This window comes from Pieris napi, chromosome 12, assembly GCF_905475465.1.
Source record: "Pieris napi chromosome 12, ilPieNapi1.2, whole genome shotgun sequence".
Lineage (NCBI taxonomy): Eukaryota > Metazoa > Arthropoda > Insecta > Lepidoptera > Pieridae > Pieris > Pieris napi.
The window spans coordinates 5,443,438-5,469,333 of NC_062245.1; the positions used below are offsets into that span (position 1 = coordinate 5,443,438).

The 25,896-nt window shown below is 34.2% G+C and overlaps 2 protein-coding genes across 6 annotated transcripts in view; both read right to left on the reverse strand.

Annotated features, from left to right (window-relative positions):
- Nucleotides 1–9,041: 9,041 nt before the first annotated feature.
- LOC125054938 lies at nucleotides 9,042–11,000 on the reverse strand. Its single transcript, XM_047657089.1, has 2 exons — nucleotides 10,547–11,000; nucleotides 9,042–9,537 (listed from the first exon to the last, which is right to left on the reverse strand). Exons 1-2 carry the CDS (start codon nucleotides 10,889–10,891, stop codon nucleotides 9,085–9,087), a joined length of 798 nt encoding a protein of 265 aa, XP_047513045.1. The 5' UTR covers nucleotides 10,892–11,000; the 3' UTR covers nucleotides 9,042–9,084.
- A 5,372-nt stretch (nucleotides 11,001–16,372) lies between these two features.
- Nucleotides 16,373–25,896, reverse strand: part of LOC125054454 (dedicator of cytokinesis protein 1) — a 52,043-nt gene continuing 42,519 nt past the window's right edge. For 4 of the 5 annotated variants that reach the window (XM_047656371.1, XM_047656367.1, XM_047656368.1 and 1 more), the window contains 11 exons: nucleotides 25,361–25,504; nucleotides 24,565–24,666; nucleotides 23,784–23,948; nucleotides 23,017–23,166; nucleotides 22,487–22,593; nucleotides 22,178–22,308; nucleotides 21,794–21,838; nucleotides 21,040–21,091; nucleotides 20,155–20,343; nucleotides 19,093–19,195; nucleotides 16,373–16,737 (listed from right to left, as the gene is read on the reverse strand). In XM_047656371.1, coding sequence (XP_047512327.1) covers nucleotides 16,487–16,737; nucleotides 19,093–19,195; nucleotides 20,155–20,343; nucleotides 21,040–21,091; nucleotides 21,794–21,838; nucleotides 22,178–22,308; nucleotides 22,487–22,593; nucleotides 23,017–23,166; nucleotides 23,784–23,948; nucleotides 24,565–24,666; nucleotides 25,361–25,504 — 1,439 coding nt within the window. In that variant the 3' untranslated portion in view covers nucleotides 16,373–16,486. The remainder of the gene's footprint in view (nucleotides 16,738–19,092; nucleotides 19,196–20,154; nucleotides 20,344–21,039; nucleotides 21,092–21,793; nucleotides 21,839–22,177; nucleotides 22,309–22,486; nucleotides 22,594–23,016; nucleotides 23,167–23,783; nucleotides 23,949–24,564; nucleotides 24,667–25,360; nucleotides 25,505–25,896) is intronic. The other variant, XM_047656369.1, reaches the window with a different exon arrangement.

The following is a 25,896-nucleotide window of genomic DNA, read 5'->3' on the forward strand; positions in this document are numbered from 1 at the left end:
TCTAATTTCCTCAAGGAAAACTGAAATTTTCTGGGAATGTATGACTAAAAAAGGGAAAATTAAAATATATCGAAAAAAAAATTATTTAATTTAATTATGCAAAAGCGATTATGTAATTAGGTCTAAAATTATAACATTTTATTTATGTGATATTTTATTTAGTAGAATCGTACGACCCCATCGTCCACTGCTGAAATAAGGTTGTCATAGGTTGTCACAGGCAATCAGTCAGATTCTGCTTCCGCTAAATTTCCGCTTGATCCCTTGGCGTTGCGTAGAGATGTGGAGTCTTTCTGCATTTTCTACCGCATTTACTTTGGAGAGTGTATAGAGGTTATGTTCGTGTGTGCTATCATCAAGCATCGTGGCAAATTTCACCTGAATCATCTCGACGAGACGTCCACAACAGAGTATTATTTAAAGCAGTTTTTGACGCGCATCACCACTATGTGGAGCCAGCTGCCCACTGAAGTATTTCCATTTATAGAATAAATTCAACTTAGGGTCCTTCACGAAAAGAGGGTACCCATTCATGAAAAGCCACGATCTCGCGAGCCCTCTGGCATTGAGAGAGTTTATGGGCGGTGGTATCAATTAATATTAGGTAAGCCTCCTGCCTATACTATCGATGAAAGTTTATTGTTAAAATGAACAGTTTTCTGGATGATGAATGGGATATTTCTAGAACTAGAAATACACATACATCGCAAGCATACATATTAAGATATACTAATAATAATAATTTTTATTAATCAGACAAATACAGTCCATTGATTGATTAGTGAGTTAGTAACAATAGTTTCTTAAGATCTATGTTAGTAGAATTACGAAAAAGTAGAGTAAAAATTAAGAAAAAAGTAATTAAACAAAACTATGATTAGAAACAAAGCCCTGCGGAGATGTCTAACTCTAACAAACAATCATATCTTGATGTTATTACTTAAAATCTTTATCATGAAACAGATTATTCCACACAAAACGAATGTTTAATTCGAACCTGAGCTTAGATTTTACCATTCCACCAAACTTTAAAGTTTGGATTTGGAAATTTTACGATTTCAGCATTCCTAACATATTATATTATTTTTAATTATATATCATTTATATTTAATAACACATTTTAATAAAACTTGTATAATTCAATTGAATTTTAATAAATTACAAGTCTAACCCTTTTTTTTATTTGATTATTTTTCTAAACACAACCACATTGGCAACGATTCTAAGATTAGAGGGTACTCAGAGACATGCGTTTCAATCCTCTAAATGTGCTAGTTGTGATTAGTTCTGACGTAAAAACGTAGGTGTGTGTTGATTGCAGCAAATTGCATAAATTGTATCCCCAGAAATAGAAGTAGACATTAAGTGACTCTTTCCTTAGATATGTAAGACTCATTAGATAAAGAATTTGTACAGTTTCTAATAATAAAATGCAGATTTGAGTTACGCGTTAAAACAGTTTTATTACGATTTTGGTTTAAAAAAAGTTATCCAGACACATTCGACGGCAAATTTCTAGTCAGACCATCTATAGACATATAGTGCACAAGAGCATATTTAATTACTCTCAAATCCATAGATATATCTCATTGCTCGATAGGACCGATGTGCCTGACATGACAGCATCGCGAGATCAGGCACAAAATAGCTTTACATGTTTATTTGCTGAGATTTGGTTTGAAGGACTCAAATTGCCAATGCGGCGAAGTTGAAAAGCGTCCTAACTGATCTAGGATGTTCATTGGAAAAGCCTCACAATATTTCGGCTGCTATTTATCTGCTGTAATTTCTATGTATGACGTCAAGAGATGCTTAACGCATATTCTAAAAAACGAAATTCAAAATCATGAAAAACCTCTCGCAACGATGCATACATCAAAGCGAACCTTTGGTCGTGTTAAAATAAAACGCAAATCAAAATTTCATTAAAATCGTAAAGCTAATCATGCGGATGTAGTAATTATAGGGTTATTGAGAATTCTTCACGGCTTTACGATAACAGCATTGGAATGTATGAATGAAGAATAAAAAATATTAACACGCCTGTAAAGTCAAAATCATCAAAGATATTTTTTTTCCTAAAGTGCCTGATTTAATTGTATTAGATAGAAGATAGTGTATGTAGTTCTGAAATCGGATTGATTAAGCTGATAATTAGATAAATTGTTTAAAAAACCCTTGTAGACGTGGGATTCAGATTTCTGAATCAGTTTCGTGACCACTTTTTCTTTGTAATCTGTAATTTGACAAGTAGGTGATCAGGATTCTATGCCTGACAGACTCATCATCATCTTTGGTTCAAGTTTGGTTTTGTAGTATATTTAATTGTTTTTAAATATGTATTAATTTACAGTTAACAATATTACATTAAAATCCACAGAAGACATAAAACGTTTGTTTAAGGTTTGTTTTTTGTTTAAAAAGTTTACAAATGTAACTTATATAATAATTAATTAGTAATTACATATAGTAAATAATAATAATTATTATAATTATAAGTAATAAGATAAATGAGAACCTTTTAACATCCTCAATATATATGGATAATGTTAAATTAGGATAAATATGTTCGCCAAGGGGTACCATTTGCGTTCGTCTCCAAGATCAAAGTCAAAAAGGCTCGTGTTTGTGAAACGTTTGTGTAAAATTACGATACAGTTCGCGTGACTGTTATTCTTTAGACTGCAGATAAATTAACACATACGGCTATTATTTGCTGTCTCTGTTGATGTCTGACTCATTAAACATTTAATTAGATCATTTCCTAAAAATAAAATATGAATTAAAAATTCAATATAATGTAGTTTACAGCCTAGCATGAATTATTATGATTCGCATCCTAAAAATATATATTTTTAAGACCAATTTCCTTCGGTAATCTTTACTCTTAACGCTTTAATTAATAAAAACCATAATCATCAAAATAAACCTTATTACTCGTAGACTGTTTCACTATATATTTTGTCAAATTCTTTATACGCTGTAGAAGAGATCATTAATAAAGCTAAACAAAATGATGTTTTAAACGGGATTACCTGGTACTGGTAGTTGCGTACCTGGGCCAATTAATTATTTATAATGGGTTAAATCAAGTGGAAACGGCGTTGTTAGAAGGAAAAATCATGGCTTCGTAAGTTTTGGGAGTGGACAGGTAATCCGTACAAAAAAACAAAGAGTTGATCTTGAACAGGACAAGACGCACTTCACGAGACTGACGGCAAACCATCAGTAATAGAGAGGCACCAAAAGAGGAAGAAGAATAACAAGGAGTTACTTGTATTAGTTTTCCTATATTTGTACTTAATTTTTCGTATAGTTTATTATTGAACTTACTACTTAATGTTTCAAAACTGCTTGTTTTGAGGCCACTGGCGATTTCCGAACCAATTCGAGAGTACCAATTCTTAAAATGCCGGCAACGCATTTGCGACTCTTCTACCAGTGTGAGTGTCCATGAGTGTTTGCTTCCTGTTCTAAACACAAAAACTTTGCAAAGGATTGTTATTCAACAAAAATTCATAATGCTTTTAAAGATGGATTTTATGATTAAAATTTTTGAAAGGATTTCATGATAGTTTTATAATATCAAATTCAAAATAAATAATGATGTGTTTGTTTAATTCGATAAAGGTTTAAATATTTGTTATAATTTAATATGTTTGTTCGTTACTTAAAGACGTCATTAAATTTTGTTTGATTCTATCATGTGTTACCTATGTGTATCGTTGGACTGAAAACAGTGATAGATAAAAAGTCTGCAGTCATTTCATTTGTGTAATCGTAGTTAATTAAGTTTATTTGAATTTTTCGCAGACATTGTTTATTTTGTTACAGCATTTCCTGCTTTCTTTAATACGGTTAGCAAATTGGTGTAAGTTTTAGACAAACTGGAGAAACTCGAGACAACCTTCTTGATTAGGTACTGTTTGAAAAGATAAATCCTTGAAATCCTATCACATGACTTCCTTTGTTGGCGAATCCTAGAGGCTTATAAATTATTTTCTTTATGTTTAAGTTATTTAATATCTTACGCTCTTATTGCGCTCACCTTCATTAATTTTTTTTTAAATGGTTGCTCGGCTCGAAAGCGATCGGGCCGCCCGTTGCTCTTTATAATGTAATTATTATATTTTTACTGATTTTTGCAAATACGTGTTAAATAAATATATAAATTATTTCATAAAATATCTAAATTCAGTCATATTTGGTGTTAAATGTATTTGATATAAATTCACTCGCAGTTGTTGTTTTCCGAAACGATTTTTACCAACACAGTAATTTTTTATTCGAATTTAGAAATAAATAATTCTTATTTGTTTTTATACTAAATACGTTTTTGCATTGAATCTATATATATAAAAATGAAACCCGTTTTCCGTTGTCACGACATAACATGAAAACGGCTTGACCGATTTGGCCAATTCTTTTTTTATAATATTCTTTGAAGTACGAGAATGGTTCTTACGGAGAGAAATATTAAAAAAAATTAGTGAAAAAGTCTAAAAACAACACTTTTCTATCTAATAATACTTAAAAGTCAATTTGAACTTTAATACCATATCTTAAAGTTCAAGTGTTAATGGAGGGGTTCCGGGAAGGTAAATTTTTATTTTTTGACATAATGTATTTGTTGTATTATCAACTTTCTTTTTTTTTATCTTACTAGCTAGACCGGTGTCCCGAATAGCAGAATAAGTATTTAAAAAAAATAAAGAATCGACTGTTAGGCGGTACGATGTTCGCCAGGCCAGCTAGTAATAAATAAAAGACAAATATAGCGTTTGAAATACGAATTATCCATTATTATTTAAATTATTATAAATGTTTTGAACATGAAACAACGTTACTCATAAAACGATCAGGTTCAAACTTACCTATTCAACATATTAACTATGTAGTTTTAATGGTTAAAATAGAATATCATATCTTGTTTTGCGGTTAGTAGTTATTTTTTTATGGCACTGCCTGTACATGCACGAAGAAACTGAGTCATTAGATATTATCTTTGATAAGAGATGACATGATGTCATTATATACATGTACACCCCATCACGAACAAAAAGTGTGTCAGTTTTCCTACTGGATATATCTTTATCTCGATAAAGGTTTCGAAATTAAGAAAAATTATGTATGGTAAACCTTTACATAGCCGGTAGGCAAACTGGTGTATATGTTAACGTAAAATTGTAAAAACCGTTAGATTGTAATCTATCGGTTATCGGTTATCGGTATTCGGTAGATTGTACTACACTAACTTAGTTATCATTCAAACTTCTTTGGTCAATTACAGATTAATTTTACTTCCCAACAATTTCATATAACTACCGAATAATAATACGTTAAATTGCAAGCAGTATGTTGAGTTGACAATCTTTCGACAGTTTACAATCTCGCGACATAGATTACAATCTAACGGTTTTTACAATTTTACGGTGTTACAGTTACGAGAACTGGTAACCTGGCACAAAATCAAAGCGTGTAATGTCCTAATAAAAAAAACGTGTGTGTACTTATGTACATTGTACACGCCTTAGAAGTTATACTTCTTTGGCGTAACAAGATAAAAATCTTTTCAATCTTTCAAAGACTAAAATGTTGACTATAGCTAACTTTAGGGTATCATTTTTATTTGACGGTGAGCGCGCGCATCGTAAAAATTTACTCTCATCATTTTTCGCTAACGCTCCAAAAGAAGTATAACTTCAAAAGTAATTTGAATGTATGATACCCCTACAATGAAAAGAAAATATTACATATCTCATATTTTAGAAGCCAAATAAGCGATCAGTCTTATATGCCTTCAAATCGCAAATTCCCAATACCCATACTCGCCAGGAATCGAACCGCGCGCAGGTCTGATTAAACGAGGAGTTACTTAGCCAGACGACCTAAATTAATATAAAATAAAAAGATTAACAAATACGAAAAATATTTAAACAACTGTATTAAAATGAATTACCAATTATGAACGGATGTGTGAATCATTTTTGTGCATAAAGCATATAATTATAATTTTAAAATGGCAGCAATAAAAAATAATACGCTTTAAAATTATATTAAGTTGACGTGATTCTTTAATCTATGAATATGAAGAATGCGTCATCAGTTATGTTAGGTTCGGTAAAAGATTTATTTTTATTAAAGTAAAATACTTGAGTAAGTACTTTGATACCCGGAGTCGTGACTTAAAAATCACGACATTAACACCACCACTAACACATTCGACGCTACCTTAATCTTTAATCGTGATTTTATCGCGAGGAAACCACCAACAGCCAAATGTCGATGGCGTGAAAGATAATCAAACACATACGTCAAAATCAAAGACACTGGTTTCTTAAAATAATTCTGATAAATATTTCACATGTTCGGATAAGATTAACGAGTTAAAATATGTTCTGTGCGACACACAGACACATTTGTCTAGTATGTTGACTTTTTGAAGAAAAAATTTTAGAGGTGTCAAGGGACACCCGGATGGAACAAAATTCCTTTCGATTAATTTATATGTTAATTGGTATCATAACACTATGATAGATTTTCTCGACACCAATCTTACGACGAAAAAAAAAAGCCAACATCACGAGGTGTTCCCAGGCGGTCACCCATCCAAGTACTGACCTCGCCCGATGTTGCTTAACTTCGGTGATCGGACGAGAACCGGTGTATTACAATAGCAAATAGCAAAAAAGTGTCGTGACAACTTTTCGTAAGAATTTAATCCGTCTAGCCCCCTTTCACAACGCGCGATATAAGGAACTTCGTTCCAATACAATGTATCTATTAGACAATACAATAAGATTAGGGTTTTATTTGTCTCCTAACCCACTTGAATCACTCATTGAATTCTCATTTCAACTCTTTGGTTTTCGTAGAAAAAATATTTTATTTAATGCATTTTATTCACTAACCTAAAGCAAAGTGAATATGTTTACGATCTCTTATCTTAATAGGTGAAGGCCCAAATTCGTTAAGCTGTAAAAATATTGGCTTCTTTTTAAATTATATTAGATGTAATTAGTGTTTGGCGTCAATATTTGATTAAAGAGTCAAAGATTTGTAAAATTAGGTCTTGTTTATGAGTAAAATAAAGATTTTAACGCATTGCGTGGGCCTGAATTTCGTGGAGACAGTTTAGTTAAACACAAAAAGGCATGTCGAGTTGATTCTTCTATATTTGTCGAGTTTATAATTAAACAATTATTCTTTAATATATATATCTACTTAGAATTAATTCTACTATCTTTGAGTGTGTTGGAATTGCAATGGTGACCTCATTTTATTTAGTGAATTGCTATTTGCTTAATTCACTTTTACTAACAACATAAAATTAAATAAAACCTCTTCGGACTATCAGACTTTAAAATGAGTTTATCGGTTTTCAACAGGATCAACAATTTTATTATGCTTTAAAATTTTCCCATCATTGTCATTTTCAGAATAATGATCAACCCGTAACCAGTTTTACTGTATAGAATATTCTAATAGAGAATAGCGTATTTAATATTAATTTATTTTAATAATAAAACTAACCTTTTTTACGTTTATCCTTAATTATAAATGTTTTGTCAATATCACTTCACAGCTGTTTAAAATATTTTATAAAATGCGAATACACGATAAAAAACTTTAGCCTACTAAATACTCATTTGTAATATCAAATTTCAATAGATAATTATTTCTTGATTGTTACGCATTATTATGAGTTAATGTTATTACGATTTGGTTACAAAATTTGTTTGAATGATATATGATGTAAGTAATTGTATTTTAATCAAATTAGAAAAAATATAGAATTGGTCTAATCATTTTCAGTTTAAATATTAAAAGTGTGTTTCTTTTTAGATGTATGTAATGGTGAGTATCTTTTACATTAAGTGTATTCTCAGCAGTCGTACATTACCGATAAAAAATAAACTGTAAAAAACTCAAGGGATCATGAATATCTATTTGCCTACGTAATAATTACTTCTGGTACGCTAGCCATCTCCTTCAATGTCTTACATGTTACCATCAACGTCCGTCAATCCCGGCAATATCCGCAAAGCTTTATCATTCTCGGACATCTATAAATCGAGCGGGCATGATAGCATCCCCTAATTATGCTGCGTACTTGTGCACCTAAGTTGGCTTCGGTCTTAACGCACCTGTACTCGCTCGGCATTGTCCCTAAAGGCCGATTTACATTATCTTAGTGTTTAGGACAGTGCTTTAGGATAGTACTTTAGTTGAAACATGTAAACGCTACTTGCTTTAGTACGGTTCTACTTGACTTTCAAGTTGAATCAAAATAGAATCGCTTTTTATTTTTGTTTCAAGTGATACCCCTCCCGCGCCCGCGCGCACCCCCCGAGATCTTCCCTCGTTGTGTGTAAACACGTAATTTAGTCAAATCTTTAAGGTGATATCAGACGGTTCACTCGAATGATTGTTCACTCGAGTGAATGCTTCATTTTTTTTTCATTCTATGTTCACACGGCTTAGACGAAATGATACAGAAATGAACATTCATTGTTCTTTCCTTTAAATATGTCATCGAATGAAGTCGTACGTCTTGGAATTAGTTTAATTTGTGATCATTTAATCAAAGAGTTGACAAAAAAGAAGCAAAGAAAACGTCGACGGTGGTGGGTGCGACCATGGATTGAAAGAAGAAATTTATTAGGAGCTTCCAATACATTGTTGAGAGAACTAGCCGTTGAAGATCCTGATTCATATTGTAATCATCTTCGAATGGATGAAAGTAAATTTGAAGAACTTCTACTTCTTGTTGCTCCGTTAATAACGAAAGAAAACACTTTAATGAGAGATAGCATACCTACCCGGATAAAACTTCAAATTGTACTGATACCTGGCTACAGGTGATAGTTTTGGAAGTTTAGAGTTTTTGTACAGAGTTTTTCAAGAAGTATTTGAAGCCATTTGGACAGCCCTTGGAAAGGTTATTAAGGTCAGTTATATCTATTTAATAAAATATTAAGTTATTTTCTTGAAACATTTTAATTTAGACAATCAACATTTACACAATACTTTCTATAGCTTGTGAGAGTATCTTTTCTTGCTCTTGGGTGGATGTTTGGACAACTACTCCGGTGTTGTATTTTGGTATAGAGGCGACTGGTTGATAGTAAATGGGGATGGAGTGCTGGAGTCCGAGTAAATTACTTCAGGAAATGATTGTGACATCTGTGTTAACCGTTCCTTAGTCATCACAGATTGAAGTTTTTCCTGACATATCACAGCCCTGTTCAAGGGCATTTTCTTGAGTTGTACTGCCAAACTTTTGCAAAACAAATCAAACTCATCTTCAGTTTGGACTTTGGCTTGCTCGCTTATAGTTTTTAATTCTTTAATTGCTCTATCAATCGGTATATCAATCTTCCTTTTCTTGTTTGTTGGCTTTCGAGAATATGAAGGAGTCGTCAGTTCACTACTTCCATTCCTACTAACCTCAGAATTTGGCGTCTTCTGTTCCTCACTGCCAGCTTGAGTCTGCTCAGATTCAGTAGAGTCTTCATTTTGAGTCTGTGGTGCATCCTGTAATTAAAATATTGACACTTTTATTATTACAGGTTCCTGGAAGTCAACATGAATGGAATATCATAATGGAAGACTACTATAGATTATGGAACTTTGCAAACTGTTGTGGTGCAATGGATGGAAAATTGGTGAATATAAGATGCCCAGAAAGTTCAGGCTCTGAATATTTCGACTACAAAAAGAATTTTAGTATTCATCTATTTGCAGTAGTAGATGCGAATTATAATTTTATTTATATAGATGTTGGGACAAACGGAAGGGCAAATGATGCATCCGTCTTTAATAAATCAACACTGAATGAAGCTTTGTTGTCGAATCTTCTAAATTTCCCAAAGGAAGGCGTAATCGTCGCAGATGGTGCCTTTCCTTTGCGGACGGATGTTTTGGAACCATATAATACTAGAGGAGAGTTTGGCGATAAACAAAAAGTATTTAACTATCGGCTGTCAAGAGCTCGACGAGTGGTCGAAAACTCTTTTGGAACATTAGTATCAAAATTTCGAATCTATGAAAAGGCGATTCCATTGTCAGTGCAAAAAGTTGAACAACTTGTTAAAACGACGTGTGCATTACATAATTGGCTCAAACCACAGTGGACTACGTGCAACAACGATCACTGGAAACTGAGGATTGGGTCACAGGGTCCATTGTACCTGGAGAATGGTGAGAAATACCATCTTTAGCATTAAGCGATTTACCACAAACCAATGCAAGAAATCATAGTGAAAATGCCCGCCGCGTGCGTGACGTGTATGCAGAAAAGTTTGTCACTTCATGCACTGTACCTAGGCAATGGAACATGATAAGAAGAATATGATGTAATAATACTGAATAAACCTATACAATTCATATACGTTGTTTTTGTTTCAGTATAAGTATTAAGTAGGTACCTACCTAGCTTCTGTTCACGTAGTGGTCGCTTATCGAACAGATAGACAGAGTTACTAGGATATGGATTAATATTATGGATATGGATTAGTATGGATTGATAAAAGATTCTACTTACGAGACTTGATGTACTCTGCCGTGGGACGCATACACTGCTTAAAAATTCTGCATGTTTAAACCAGTACAGGGTCGGTACATAGACATCGTCAGAAGAGCAACCGCTTTTAGTAGACTGCTTTATTTTGGTTAATTCTGTTGTATACCGGGTCCTTATCGTTTTTATTTTACGTTTAATATCTTCTTCAGTAATTTCTAAGTTTAAATCACTGATTAGAGATTTTATAGAGTTTGCCCGCATTGTTCGGTCTTTGTATTCAACAATTTTGTGGTTCCAAAGGCATTGATAATTTTTAAAGTTCTCCAAAAAAAGTAATGTATTTTGATCGTTCCACTTGAACACCATTTTGCCGCATGAAAACAATATAATAACACACAGAAAAAAAAAGTTATAACTTCGTCGACAACGTGATGTCCGTCGGCTACAGGACTCGAAACAAAATGGCCGAATCCGAATGAACGTTCTCTCAGTGTTCAGACCGTTCATTTCTTGTTCATTCGGAGTGGGAATGAAAGATACTGGATGCCAATATCCAACACTGTTGGATCGGTTCACTAATGAATTCATTCGGCACTCGTGTTTCATTTTTTGTTCTGACATTTCATTTCGAGTGAAATGTAGGGGAGACCGGGTACAAAAGTAACGGCGGGTCGAAAGTAACAAATGATCTCTAGATTCATCCAATGGGCGAAAACAGCTTCGCCGCCGTCAGGCGATAGCTTAGAGCGCCCCCCTCACTTGTAGTTGGTCGCCGCGTACTCCACGCACTGTTAGGTTGTGTGAGAGGATACTACGTGTTTTTACAAACCAAAACTAAGTTTTTCGAAATTTTGTTATTTAATGTTTACATAGTCGTAAAAGGATGGTAGTAATCTGAATGTTTGCATATCTATTTATGATTAGATTGATTGTACATTGTTTAAATTTGTTTTTGTTTAGCACGTTCCGTTTTTAAGTTATATTTCATGTTTCAACAAAAATGAGGAAGGGTACAAAAGTAACATAGTCCTATGGGTACACAAGTAACAAACAAACCTAGCAAGATTGTTGCTCAAAAAGGAACTAAACAAGTAGGTGCAGTAACCTCAGAACGTGGAAGTAGTAGTAAGTAGTGAGTAACTGTTGCTGTTGCGATTAATGCTCAAGGAGGACACATACTTCCTTTTTCGTATTCCCATTGAAACAATTCCAAGACCACATGATTCTTGAGGGTCCTGTTGGTTGTGCCGGAGCTGGCAATGCTAGTGGATGGATGCAGAATGCAGAACTTTTACTTTTTAAAAAAATAATTGTTGATTAAACATATAATATTGTATTAATTACCAACCTCTTCGTCTTGTTACTTTCGACCTGCCTACGTGGTCGAAAGTAACAACTGATGATTTTTTTTAACTCTCTGTTATTCATATAAAACACACCATAGTAAAATAAATCGAGCTGCTAGTGTAAAGAACATAAACTGAATTTATATATGGTTATATTAATTTAATGACAATATTAAAACCTAGCCACAAATCATGTGTGAAGTACAAAGTGTTACTTTTGTACCCGGTCTCCCCTACCGATTGAAAGGTGAAAATGAACAAAAAATGAACCGTCTGATATCACCTTTAGGAGAGTGCATAAGTGCCGTGAAACGCGTGCGTGTTTTTTGATTTTTAAAGATGGCTAAATGGTCGGAAGATACAACTATCAAATTTGTGTCTGAATATGTTGTTCACGAATGTTTGTGGAACGTTAAAAACAATTTATACAAAAACAAACAGGCTAGGCATTCGGCATACACTGCCTCAAAAGAAGCTATTTTGTTTATTATTTATATTTAGTTTATTTATTTCGAATAAAATCTCGTCTTCTATTTGTTCCATAACTACAGTAAGTATTTTGCGTAGAATAGAGCGCATTTGCCGACGTCGTTGCGCGTTCATTGTGGCGCTGTAATGATACTCTACTGGAAGAAATGTAAACGTTCACTCGCAACGCACTAGAGCACTAAAGAACTTGCCTTTCAACTTGTACTAAAATACTCTCCTAAACACTAAGATAATGTAAATCAGCCTTAAGTGCTGGAATACCGCTTCTATACATCCGACCCCTAAAAAAGGCGATCGCTCTGATCCGTCCAACTATCGCCCAATAACTATAACCTGTGTTCTCCAAAAAAATAGAAACCATTATTAACGGCCAGCTCCTGAGGTATCTAGAGAGCCACTTCCAGGCTGATTAGCAATTATCAGTACGGCTTTAGTAGCTCAGCTGTTGACCTTCTTGTACCTTACATATAGGTCGGCAGAGGTAATTGAGTCCAAGGTGGAGGCACTGGCGGTATGTTTAGACATAGCGAAAGCCTTCGATCGGGTGTGGCACAGAGCATTGCTCTCGAAGCTTCCAGCATATGGGCTCTCCGAGAAATTATGCAACTGGATATCCAGCCTTCTTGCTGATCGGAGCATGTTTCGCGCTTAAACTCGTGAACGCTGGGGTCTCACAAGGTTGTGTCCTATACTCGACTCTGTTTATTCTGCATACCAATGATAGCTTAGCAACATTCATAGGACGACAGCAATGGTGATACTCTTTACACTGGCCGAACAGGTATTTATCGGGCAGTTGTCGATCACTACCGGATCAAAGTTGTGTCTCGGACTGGGGTAGACTAACTCTCGTAATATTTAACCCCAAGAAGACACAAGTTTGCGCGTTTTGCGCTAAAAAAACACCCTTTGACGCTACACCTCTCTTCGAAACCACTCTCCTTAAAACCTCAGCTAGCATCGGAATACTATTCGTTGTCATATCGAATTACGCTCAGTTTCGCAGTCATTTGGAAGAGAAGGCTAAATTAGCTTCTAAGAAGCTTTATGTGCTCGTTCGAGTACTGTTCTCACCTCTGGGCGGGAGCTCCCCAGTAGCAGCTCCTTCCGCTTGACCGTATTCAAGTAATTACCTGCAGCTAAAGGCCGATTTACATTATCTTAGTGTTTAAGAGAGTGCTTTAGTACAACTTGAAAGGCAAGTTCTTTAGCGTAGCGTTTACTAAACCAAGTAGCGTTTACATGTTTCAACTAAAGTACTATCCTAAAGCACTCTCCTAAACACTAAGATAATGTAAATCGGCCTTAAGTTTCATCATCGAACGTAAGGCAGATTACCATCCGTATCACCTCGACGTCCGTCGTTCCACAACTGAGCGTTTCTTAAGGCAGTTTTTGCCGCGCACCAGTTCCACTATTTGGAACCAGCTGCTCACTGAAGTATTTCCGAAGCAATTCAACTTCGAGGGTCCTTCAAGAAAAGAGCGTACCAATTCTTAAAAGGCCAGCAACGCGCTTACGAGCCTTCTGGCAATGTAAGCAACGCACGGTGGGCAATCGTACCTACTTTACTAGGCTTACTGGTTTGAATAGTAAAAAGATAAAATGAAAGTCAAACTCGATAATAATATTTATTACAAAATGTAACACTTAATCATATAAACATTGGATTTACAAGAGTATATTTCAATATTATTATGTATTAAACAATATCATCTACATCTAAAGTTTGCCACAAATTAAAACATTTTGTATGGAAGTACAATTATTTCAATTTCTTGAAAAAAAAAAAATACGTTATTTTTGTTGCCTTGTCACTTAGGTATACAAATTGTTCAAATCAATATAGAATTTTTACTAAATATTAAAGATTGTCCTATAGTTTGGAATAAACTTAGAACACTTTTGATTTAGAGGGCGGGGCTCCGATTCTATCAGACTTGCGTTGACAAAAAACGTCTAAGTATGATAAAGGTTTTTGTTTGAAATCACCTGGGGCAGATCATTTCTGTATCATTATAACCACGCAGGAATTCCAGTTGCAATAGTTTGTAACCCCTGATTTTGCGTACCACTATATAAACATAATTAACTTGAAGTCAACGTCTTCTCAAATATAACACTGCCTATATATAGTTGTTGTTAAACATACTTTAAGTGGAGTTTGCGGACAAAGAACTAAACTTTTTTGAACGTTTTTACGTCATTTTCTGTATAAATATACAATAGATTTACAATAAAAGTGTACAAAATTACATATTATAAACCCATTTCTGACAAATTCAAAGAATTACGTTAAAAATCTTTGGAGGTAGGATTTTCTCATAAGTTGAGTAAATTAAAAAAAAAATAACAGGACATAGACCGGAAATTTTGTAGTTATATAATAATATGTCCTGCTCTGCGCCGATACTCTGTAACTTCCAAAAGTGATAGCGATATTTTTGTATAGAATTTCGTCGTAGTTCTCTTAATATCCGTAGCGCTGTCTCAACAAAAAACACATATTGAAGCCGGAGAGAATTCACTATTCAGAGTTACAGAGTACAAGCACTGATTGTAGAATTTATTAAATTATTATCTAACTACTTCCTGTGGTATATCGTTTTATACCTTGAATATTTAACTTTTCAATTAACATTCTACTATATTGTTAATTAACAGTATAAATGTATGAAATTTTCTGCTATCTCATACAGACGCGTTTTATGCAGTGATCAAATCACGGACACGACATAAAAAATGCACCGTTTTTACTATAATATTTTGTCTCTTACTGTCAAATTGTGATTACGCTGTGATGAAAAGAGACAGGTGAGTATTTAATTAAACTGCAATTAGACTGAGGGGTTAGTTAACTTTTTTCTAATATTTTTTACGGTCACTTAACTACCACTGTATATTATTTTCCTTGAAATATAGTTGTTCTACATTTTGATTCACATACTAAACGATAATAAAATACATTTCTCTTACATTAGTTTTAATCTTAATCACCTTATACATCTGTTGCTCTTAAATAAACTCTATATTGTACAATATAAATTATTGATAACCTACCTATATATATGACACGGGTATATCGCTTTGGGAACATGGCATCAAAGTTTTAATATCACGATAATTTGCATTAGGTAAACTAACAAATCAGAGCTGACCGCGCTTTACCTATAGAAAACACATTTGCTTGTGAAAGAGTATACATTATCTTTGCATTTTGTTCATTTAATAGCTTACTACAAATAGTTATGAAGTTATAATATTCAATCATATTAGTCGTACACTATAGTATACATAAACATAAAGAGTTTTTGGAAGACATATTTTTAATTAAATTTTAAAGTAATTGTAAGAATTTAAACGTTATTAGCTAGGATATAAGGAAACGAAATAAAATTCAAGTTTTTGTATAGGAGTTGAAAATAAAAGTTATAAATGGAATGGAATGGTGGGATTAAAATGCAATTAATTATTCTTTGCATGAACTGTCTTGTTACCATGGTTACGTTGCTATTTCAAAATAAAAAGTTGGTTACCATGGTTACGTTGCTATTTCAAAATAAAAAGTTGGTTACCATGGTTACGTTGCTATTTCAAAATAAAAAGATGGTTACCATGGTTACGATGCTATTTTCATATAAAATGATCGTTCGGGGCCGTACAAGTATTACGTAAGCACTATAGGGGGGGAGGGGGGTCTTTATTATTTACTCTTTTACACATATTACCCACATATTGTTTACGCTTGAAAACGAAATGCATTTTCTAGGATTCCTACAAAAAATTAATTCGTTTATGTGTTATTATTTTTGAGAGCTTAGCATAATTTTGCTGACAAGAGGAAGGGAGGGGGGGAGGGCGTTTAAATTGCAGTAAATCTGCTTACGTAATACTTGAACAGCCCCTTACCATGGTTACGACGCCATTTCCATATAAAAGTTGGTAACCATGGTTACCAAATGATATATGAATAAATAAAAATATATGGATCACCCCATGATATGATATGAATATGATGCTATTTTCATATAAAAGGATGGTGGGTTACCATGGTAACAAACCTCGTTACTTTAGTCCACGTTTAAACCCTTTAAAGATCATATATTAACTGGACCGGAACTACAGATTATGCATTAGTTTGATTCCGTTTCTTTGGCGGCGGCGTCGGCGCTTTTTCATTGGTCGGTGGTAACTCTCTTCTCTTTGATTGGTACAAATATGAGTTGCGCGGTGACAGCACTAAATCGTAATTATACCTGGTGGGTAGGGGGTTCGTCTCCTGGTTATTGTTCTCTGTGTCTAGGTCTAGGCTTCTGTGTGACTGCTTGACTGGTAGCGGCGGCGGTTCCTCTTCGTCTTGGTTCGAGTCTGTAGTGCCTGTGGGGTATATTTTTAGATTTATTAACATGTGGGTACATTAAGATGATTATTTTAATTGCCTTCGTCGCGCAAATGGATTCAATTCCAAGCAATAATTAATGCTGTAGGTAGAGTATTTGCTCATTTACTTGCCAGTAATGAGCATATCCGAAAATATTTTACCCCACACCCCTTTAGGAGATTTAGGGGCGTAACCATAAGATTTTAATTGCACAACCAATTCATGCACATCCCAAAGACCTTGTATAAAGTTAAAAATTCCAAACCGGTGGGTTATTTAAACGCGTGCGTTAGAACATATACCTTTATGCAAGCCAAAACTATACTACTATAAAAAGCATTGCAAATTATAACAACTGTAACACATGCAAGCAAAAACCTTAAATAACTTATACAGAATCACACATCAAACATTTAGTTGTTAAAAGTCAAAATAATTCCAAGACCAGGCGACGTGCACAAAACACATATCGAAACATTTGCCGTCCTTGATTATCTCATTTTCCTTAGCTATTTATTTATTTCCTGCAGCTTACATAAATTATATATGTCACCGTAAAATTGTAAAAACCGTTAGATTGTAATCTATCTCGCGAGATTGTAAACTGTCGAAAGATTGTGAACCTCAACGAACTGCTTACAAATTAACGTATTATTATTCGGTAGTTATATGAAATTGTTGGGAAGTAAAATTAATCTGTAATTGACCAAAGAAGTTTGAATGATAACTAAGTTAGTGTAGTACAATCTACTGAGTAATAATACGTTAAATTGTAAGCAGTACGCTGAGGTTCACAATCTTTCGACAGTTTATAATCTCGCGAGATAGATTACAATCTAACGGTGTTTACAATTTTACGTTAACATATATTACAAAAATCAATTATACAAACGATAAAGCCAAATATGGAATACATAATATGATTAAACATTTACGAAAGGAAAAAAATAAATAAAAATGAATAAATACATTGTAATATCTAATTTGGCTCTGTTGTGTGATGGTGTGAAAGTGGTGTACGTGAGGATGTGATGGGTGTGCTCATGATGCAGGTGCTTTAGCGCTATGGATATCCTTAATACTCCTTTTAAGCGTGAGGAACGTGAAACAAAGCACGATTACGAGTCTAAGTAGGAAGTAGTAAATAATAAATTAAATAGAAAATTCAGTTACAAAAAAATATTTATAATCCTATAATTATTAAAAATTATAAACGCTCTAACTTAATTCAATCTAGATGAGTGAAAAATAGTGATGCAACGAATACAAATATGAATATTCGTATTCGCCGAATATATATTTCCCGAAGCTGAAAAAATTCCAATAAAGCGTTCTACTCTCGCCGCAAAGAGATTTTTAACCGGTATAAATGTACAGAGACAAGAAATCACCTAATTCCTGAACAAAATGCTGTGCTTTTTGAACAAAAATTTTGTCAGTAGTTTTAATTAATAAATATCGTAGTAAAAAAGATGTGTATTATTTATTTCCCTATTTGGTTTGATATTTGTATTCGTTAAAATAATATTCATTGCATCACTAGTGAAAATCCTATGAGTATTTTCATAAATTCTAGACCTAAAAATAAAAATAAATAAATCAGTGGCGCTACAACCTCTTTAGGTCTTGGCCTTAGATTTGAATCTGTTTCATGATCATTTTTAAATCTAATAGGCAAGTAGGTGATCAGCCTCCAGTGCCTGACACACGCCGTCGACTTTTTGGGTCTAAGACATGTCGGTTTCCTCATGATGTTTCCTTCACCATTCGAGCAAATGTTAAATGCGCACATAGAAAGAAAGTCCATTGGTGCACAGCCGGGGATCGAACCTACGACCTCAGGTATGATCACGCTGAAGCCACTAGGCCAACACTGCTCTAGACCTAGCTACCATTAAATACAAGCACCAAAGCCACCACTGTTTTTTTGCAATATCTGTACCTTAAGTTAATTAATATTAAAACAAAAAGTGTTTAACATTTGAATCGGTGATTTCTAAAACCCCACATGTGACACAGACCTAACTTTTCAGGAGACAATAAAAACTTATTATTAATTTATGTGGTGGTTATTTAGTAATTTTTTCAGTTTATATGTAAAATATATAACCTAACAAAGTATATGAAGGTACATTTCGTCTTTTAAAATATTCCAATAATGTATGAATACTAGATAAACTTGCGTCACATGTGGGGTTTTCGCAAAAACTAAGGTTTTGGTAAATAAAATAATAAATTTCTAGGAAATTATGCAACTGAAACAATAAAACACTACATGAACAATATGTCTATATATGAATTTTATCAAGGACGGCAATAGACCCATGCATAATTATCCGGTGCACGTGTACCTAACGAATCCCTGTTAGATGGTGGCTCTGAGGAAGTGACGTATGAAGCTCGCTGCGATAACCGCCGCTCGACGTCCGCCCGAAGAGGCCTTTCCGTCACCAACTAATATCAAACATAGTATGTACTTTTTGTACGGCTGTGAATTTGACTAAGACCTGGGACCATTCCTCTTCATAGTGTTTCTTTAATTGCAACATTTATGTATTTATGTCTAAAACTAGCTGACCTGGCAAACGTCGTTTTGCCATGTATATCATTTATTAAAAAAAATAGGGGTTGACCGTAGAAGGGTGAAAATTAGGGGTTGTATGTATTTTTTAATGATATATCATAAACAAAAAGGTTTTATCTAAAAATTAAAAATATAATAATTTAGGGGTGGACTACTATTATAATTTAGGGGGATGAAAAATAGATGCTGTCGGATTCTCAGACATACCCAATGTGCACACAAAATTTCATGAGAATCGGTCAAGACGTTTTGAAGGAGTTTAACTACAAACACCGCGACACGAGAATTTTATGCATTAGATTTACCACCGTGAATTTAGCAGCATAGTGTTCTAGTGGAAATCTTAATTCAAGAATTATATTACCAATAGAATTGATAATTTAAGTTTGTTTTGGACTAAGTTCAGAAGTCGAAAACAGTTTTGGTCTCTTTGGGTTTTTTTGTACATAGATTATAGTATATCTGTAAGCAAGCTAAGTATCTTACATAAAGCTTTTATAAAAGCATATTTAAAGCTTAAAAGCTGGATTTGTATACGTAGAATTGGAAATAACAATAAATTTCTCTCATATAGTCTGGCTTTAGCAACTGAAAAAGTATATCTCTTTTTCAGTATATAAACAGAATAAAAAATATTTCTGATATTATCAAAGTCTACGCCGGTACTCTGTAACTTCCATAACCATACCGACTTTAATGAGCTCTTATACTCACTTTTGATTCAGTTTTTCTACAGCTGATTGAGATTGCGTGGTATGTAAATTAAAGTGGAGGTTACAGAGTACCACTGCTGATTGCTGTGATATCGATTTAATTCAAGAATACTTACGTCCTGTCGCAGCTCTCGCAGTGGAGAAACTGCTGAATCGACAATATTCGGTGAGCTGACACTATTCAAGTTATTGTTGAAGGCACTTGCAATTGCTGATGTTATGGCACTATTGATAGAGTTGTTCACACCATTCGTTGTAGCAGAGGTGTACCACTGACTACCACTTGATTGAATGCTAACTTCACTCTGAAAGAATCCATACTTTGAATTTTAAACAATTGTGTAAGGAATAGTTTCATACAGCCTCCCCTCGACCAAACTAGAATAGTCTTACACGTGAAACCGTTACTTTAAAACAGCCCTGCGATTCTGTAACTCACTTTTCGAACTCACACAGCGGTTTTCGCATCGGCGGTCGCTCTGAAATCAGTCGTCAAGCAGTCATTTTATGATTTGGCATTCTAATAAACAATAAACTTCAAGCTCCCACCTTTTCAGAATGCCAAATCATAAAATGACTGCTTCACGACTGATTTGAGACCACTGCTGCGAAAACCGCTGTGCGAGTTCGAAAAGTGAGTTACAGAATCGCAGGGCTGATTATAACAAGTAACAGAAAAAAATATTTAAGAACTCTACTCTCTTTGAAGCAATGGCCTTATCTATTACGATGAGATATTAGTTAATATTTGCTTCATTTTTATTTGGCGATATATATAGCGTTCAAGTATTATATCACGCAATTTTTGGAGATTATTGACACCCCCCCCCCCCCCCCCCGTTTCTTACCTTTACACCTAAAAGTTACCATTATGTGGTGTAATAATATTAACAATAACGCGTAATTCAATCCCCGTATAGTAACGTTTTACAAAAGGACCCCCCCCCAAATTCGTTACGTAATACTTGAACGCTCCCTAAATGAATACTTTGAAAACATACCTTTCTACTTCTTTTTTTGTGCCTTGGTGTGAGTGTACCACTGCTACTTATTCTGTGAAATAAAGTGTACATTAAGTTTATTCTTAAAAACATAAGCACAGTTTTTGTTTGTTGGAACGAAGTTCCTTATCGCGCGTTGTGAAAGGGGGCTAGACGGAAAAAATTCTTACGAAAAGTTGTCACGACACTTTTGGGCTATTTGCTATTGTAATACACCGGTTCTCGTCCGATCACCGAAGTTAAGCAACGTCGGGCGAGGTCAGTACTTGGATGGGCGACCGCCTGGGAACACCTCGTGATGTTGGCTTTTTTTTTCGTCGTAAGATTGGTGTCGAGAAAATCTATCATACTGTTATGATACCAATTAACATATAAATTAATCGAAAGGAATTTCGTTCCATCCGGGTGTCCGTTGACACCTCTAGTTTTTTTTTATTTAGCCTTTATTCGAGTACTACACTACGTCCATGTCAATATGTTTCTAGTGCGCGTCCTCTCTTATTTCTTCCCACATTTACACTGTATGTGTTTAAAAAAATCTTGAATTAAATATCAACTAAAAATCCACCTTATTACATTTATTTCATTTTCTTAAATTTGGGGGAAAACCACGTTGCCATCGTTAAGTCGTGTTCGTATAATACGTACATCTTGGTTTCATTGGATTCACCCTTGACATCATATGATAATAAATAAGACAAAAAGAAATAATTTTAAAACTATTCTAATGATTATATTGGAAAAATGCACGTACCTTGTCCTATTAAAAGCGGAAATGAATTTTGACTTAGAAGTTGACCTGCAAATAAATTTATAAATCAGAGAGTATAAGATTCGAATCTTTATACATATAAATCTTCTGTTTGTAAGCTCCACCTAAACGACTGGACCGATTTTGATGAAGTTTTTTGTATTCAAGTGAATTCGATTTACAATGAGATGATTTTTATTGTTCAACATGTGTACAGGACATCTGACGGGTCCGTTAGTTTTAACTTTTAAATATATATTTATTTAATATGTTGATTATATTATTTTATTGTATACATTTTCTACTTCGGCTACTTTAACAATATGGGTACATACTATATGTATTAGCTTAGATTACGTAATAGTTATATAATGTCATAAAACTTACTCATTTCCGGTCGATATATCGGACATCCGGTTAGTCGCGAGGCTTCGTGAATCAATATCGCTGCTGTCTCTAAGATTTGCCCGCAACTGAACTTCTGATGACGCCTCGCTTAGAGTATCAAATTCACTTATCTGAAATCAAGCCAATTAAAATTATGTTTGGGTAATAAAGAATATTATTTTCATAAAATTAACTAGTAATAATCCTTGGCACGAATACGTTAAATCTATTTGAAGATTAAATATAGTAAAAATATATAATATAAAAATAAATATATATAAGATAAATCGTATACGTAAAAATACGTACCCGTCTACCGAAGTTCTGTTCAACCTTCTGTTGTATCTCGTGGAAACGTTTCACCAATAATGCGTGCATTTTCTTGTCCGGATCCCGAGAGGCGTGAACTTCTAAACCTGTAATTAAATATAAATAATTATAACCTCGTACATTAATAATAATAATAATATTTAAAACTATGACGGTATTATAGGTTCAACTCACTAAGGTAAATAATTTGTTTGAAATGCAATTATTTACATGAAAATATACTTTTACTTTTTATATTAATAAATAATACGGTGAAAAATTCGAGATATAAGGACAAAAAATATGCTATTAGTTCGAAATGTATAGATCTCATACTACAAGGGTTTATTTATTTGGGACGCGATGAGATTTGGGGCAGATACATTCCTACGCCTGTTACCTTTTTTGCAACCTATACACCGCCAACAAACCAATACCACTAGAATAAATAAAATATAAGAGAGACAATAGAAGAAATATGACTGCCATATGGGTTTAATACTTCGATTGAGGTTTCATAACATTCTTACCAAACTTCAGTAAAGGCACTTGATCAGCAATCAAATCTTTGAGCTGCTGCAGTAGGCCGCTATGTTCAGGATGCCGTGCCTCGTAGCTGGCCGTGAAGAATGCCAACTCGTAGTTAACTAGCCCTCCTTGTACTTGTGGGTCTAGGATACCTGAAATTAATTCAAGGGATAAAATCCATTAAAAACAGATATAAAATTATTGCGTACCGTACGTAAAGATTGTCGTATGTGTACGTAGCGATGTTTTCGGAGATTAAAATATTTCCTAATTAACAAAAATTCTGAAATCTTTTTTTTTTCCTTTATGGCACGGTTTGTGCTTATAATTCGCACTTGTAATTTGCCATCCTCGACCTAGAACGTATTGCTACGTTCAAAACCTTCACAGTCTCCTTTCTTAGGTAGCATACTCACTGCTTGCCTTAGAAATTCGACCGTGCCTTCCATGTACGGTCTAAGCACTCGCCCGGTACCGCACAACCCTCCCAAGGCCAAGAACAAATTTAAATTAAATAAAAACTTGACCTCGAACCGGGAATCGAACCCGATACCCCTCACCTAGCTGCCACTTAATAAGACCGCTAGGCTATGAGACCCTTTTTTCTGAAATCTTAAAAATATACTGTCAGAAAATATCGTATTTTATTCTACCTAAGGTTTGTGTTTAATAGGAAAAAAATGGCGTCCGGATTTAATTTAAAATCCAGTTTTGGGAGTAATAAGATTGATTTAAATAATTCATCAGACTTGTAGAGCCGTAAACTCACCTTGCAACCTCATAGTCAGCGGGTGTAATATCGCATTCGTGTTCTTAGTTTCCAGAATGACCCGTTTGAGTTGTCTGTTCGTATTTGACATAGTTTCCACCGCCACTTCCAAAGGAGACACCAAGTATGTACGAGAAGCTATTACAGGGAACCAACGAAGTATACCTGAAGGCAAAAAAGAATACTTGTGAAACAATAATCTAAATACACATGAAATAGACAATAAAGGCAGGAAAATTAGTGTTGGCACTGTAAGCGAGAAATATATTTAATAATAATAGCCTTCTTTATTTCAGATTATATACATATGTAGTTTTAGTTAGTTAGTAACAATTCAATCTTAGTTGTTATGTTAGTATTGGTTGTAAACATAACAAATTAAAAAATTCAATGGGGCATGGACGGCATACCAACGCTTAAAGATATGCGTGTTCTTTGTCAATCATTCATTAAGAATGCTTTAAATGAGTGTGCATTTAAAGCATTCTTAATGAAATTATAGGATTTAAAGCGGCAACACTGGTACTGGTGCAAGTCGATCTATATTATCTATATTTGGCCGTCTTTTACATTTGTATAGACATACCTTTACTTCTTTTTATCTCGAATGGCATAATATAAATATGTACTACAAAATATTATAATAAAAGCTTAATGTTATTTCATCATATTTTCTAAAGCCTTTATCAGAACAGTTTTTCGAAAAATTATGTTACATATAAAATACTAAATAAAGACATAATTCCAGTAAATGACTCTTGCGCAGAAAACCAATACTCACCAGGTAATTTATCACTAATCTCAACTTCCGTCCTTTCAATCCACCTCGAAGCGAACTCCTTTGCACCAGAAACATCTTTACCCGATATTAAATCTCCGTCGTCTGAAATATTTAAAAAATCCTATTCAGTCTTAGTGAATCTAACTATATTTTACGTAGGGGATAACAATAGAATGGCTCACAAAAATTTTCGTCGACTTAGTGCCTTAGTGCCTATACCCCTAAAACATCGATTACTTTGGAGATGCAAGATGTGATCACACGCATTCAAGTATTACGTAAAGAATTTTGGGGGTCCTTTTCTAAAACGTTACGATACGGGGCGGGGATGGGATTGAATTACGCGTTATTGTTAATATTATTTTCGACTTTCCAGTACTTTACACGACATAATGGTAAGTTTAGGTATAAAGAGTCACTAGGTGGTCACGAAACGTTTTACAATACTTGGGTACAGTACTGTAGTTGGATACAGAATTACGGCGCGTTACATTGGGGGGGTCAATAATCTCCAAAATTTGCGTGACGTAATACTTGAGCCCTCCCTAAGCACAGAAGCTATCAAGTGTAGACTACTAGTTATCATGATTTATCACTTTTAAAAGATAAGTAGTAGCAGTAAGCTTTCGAGGTTCGAGAAAAGTTTTTGGAGTTTATGTTCTAATAGTTTTTAACTTTTTTTTTTTTGTTAAAAACTACTCCTATACAAATGAGGTAAGGAAATGGTATTTTAAAAATCAGTCCTATATTAGGAAACGTAAAAGTTTTAAGAATACTAAAAATCTAAAATGCTTACCATTTTTATATACAGGCCTAGAAAAAATAAACTTATTAACATTATTGTGTTCATAATACTGAAGTATTCTCTCGTCTATTGGTTTGTTCACGAGATGCGCCCATTTCTCCGAGATCACTGGTGTAACCGCGTTTATTTGTAAATCTGATATATTTATAAGGAAATACAAGATCATTCAATTATCACTGTACATTAAGCAATATTAAAATTATTCCGAGTAAAAAATTACATCTCGGAACAAAATTTTTTTTTAAAGACCACGAAGGTCTCATTTTTCGTGCAAACGGTCAGGAGGCTCACCTAATTTTAAGTGATACCACCACCCATGGCCACTCTCAATGCCAGTGCGCGAGTGCGTTGCCGGCCTTTTAAGAATTGGTACGCTCTTTTCTTGAAGGACCCTAAATCGAATTGGTTCGGAAATACTTCAGTGGACAGCTGGTTCCACAAAGTGGTGGTGCGCGGCAAAAACTATCTTGAAAAGCGCTCAGTTGTGGAACGGCGGACGTCGAGGTGATACGGGTGGAATTTCGTAT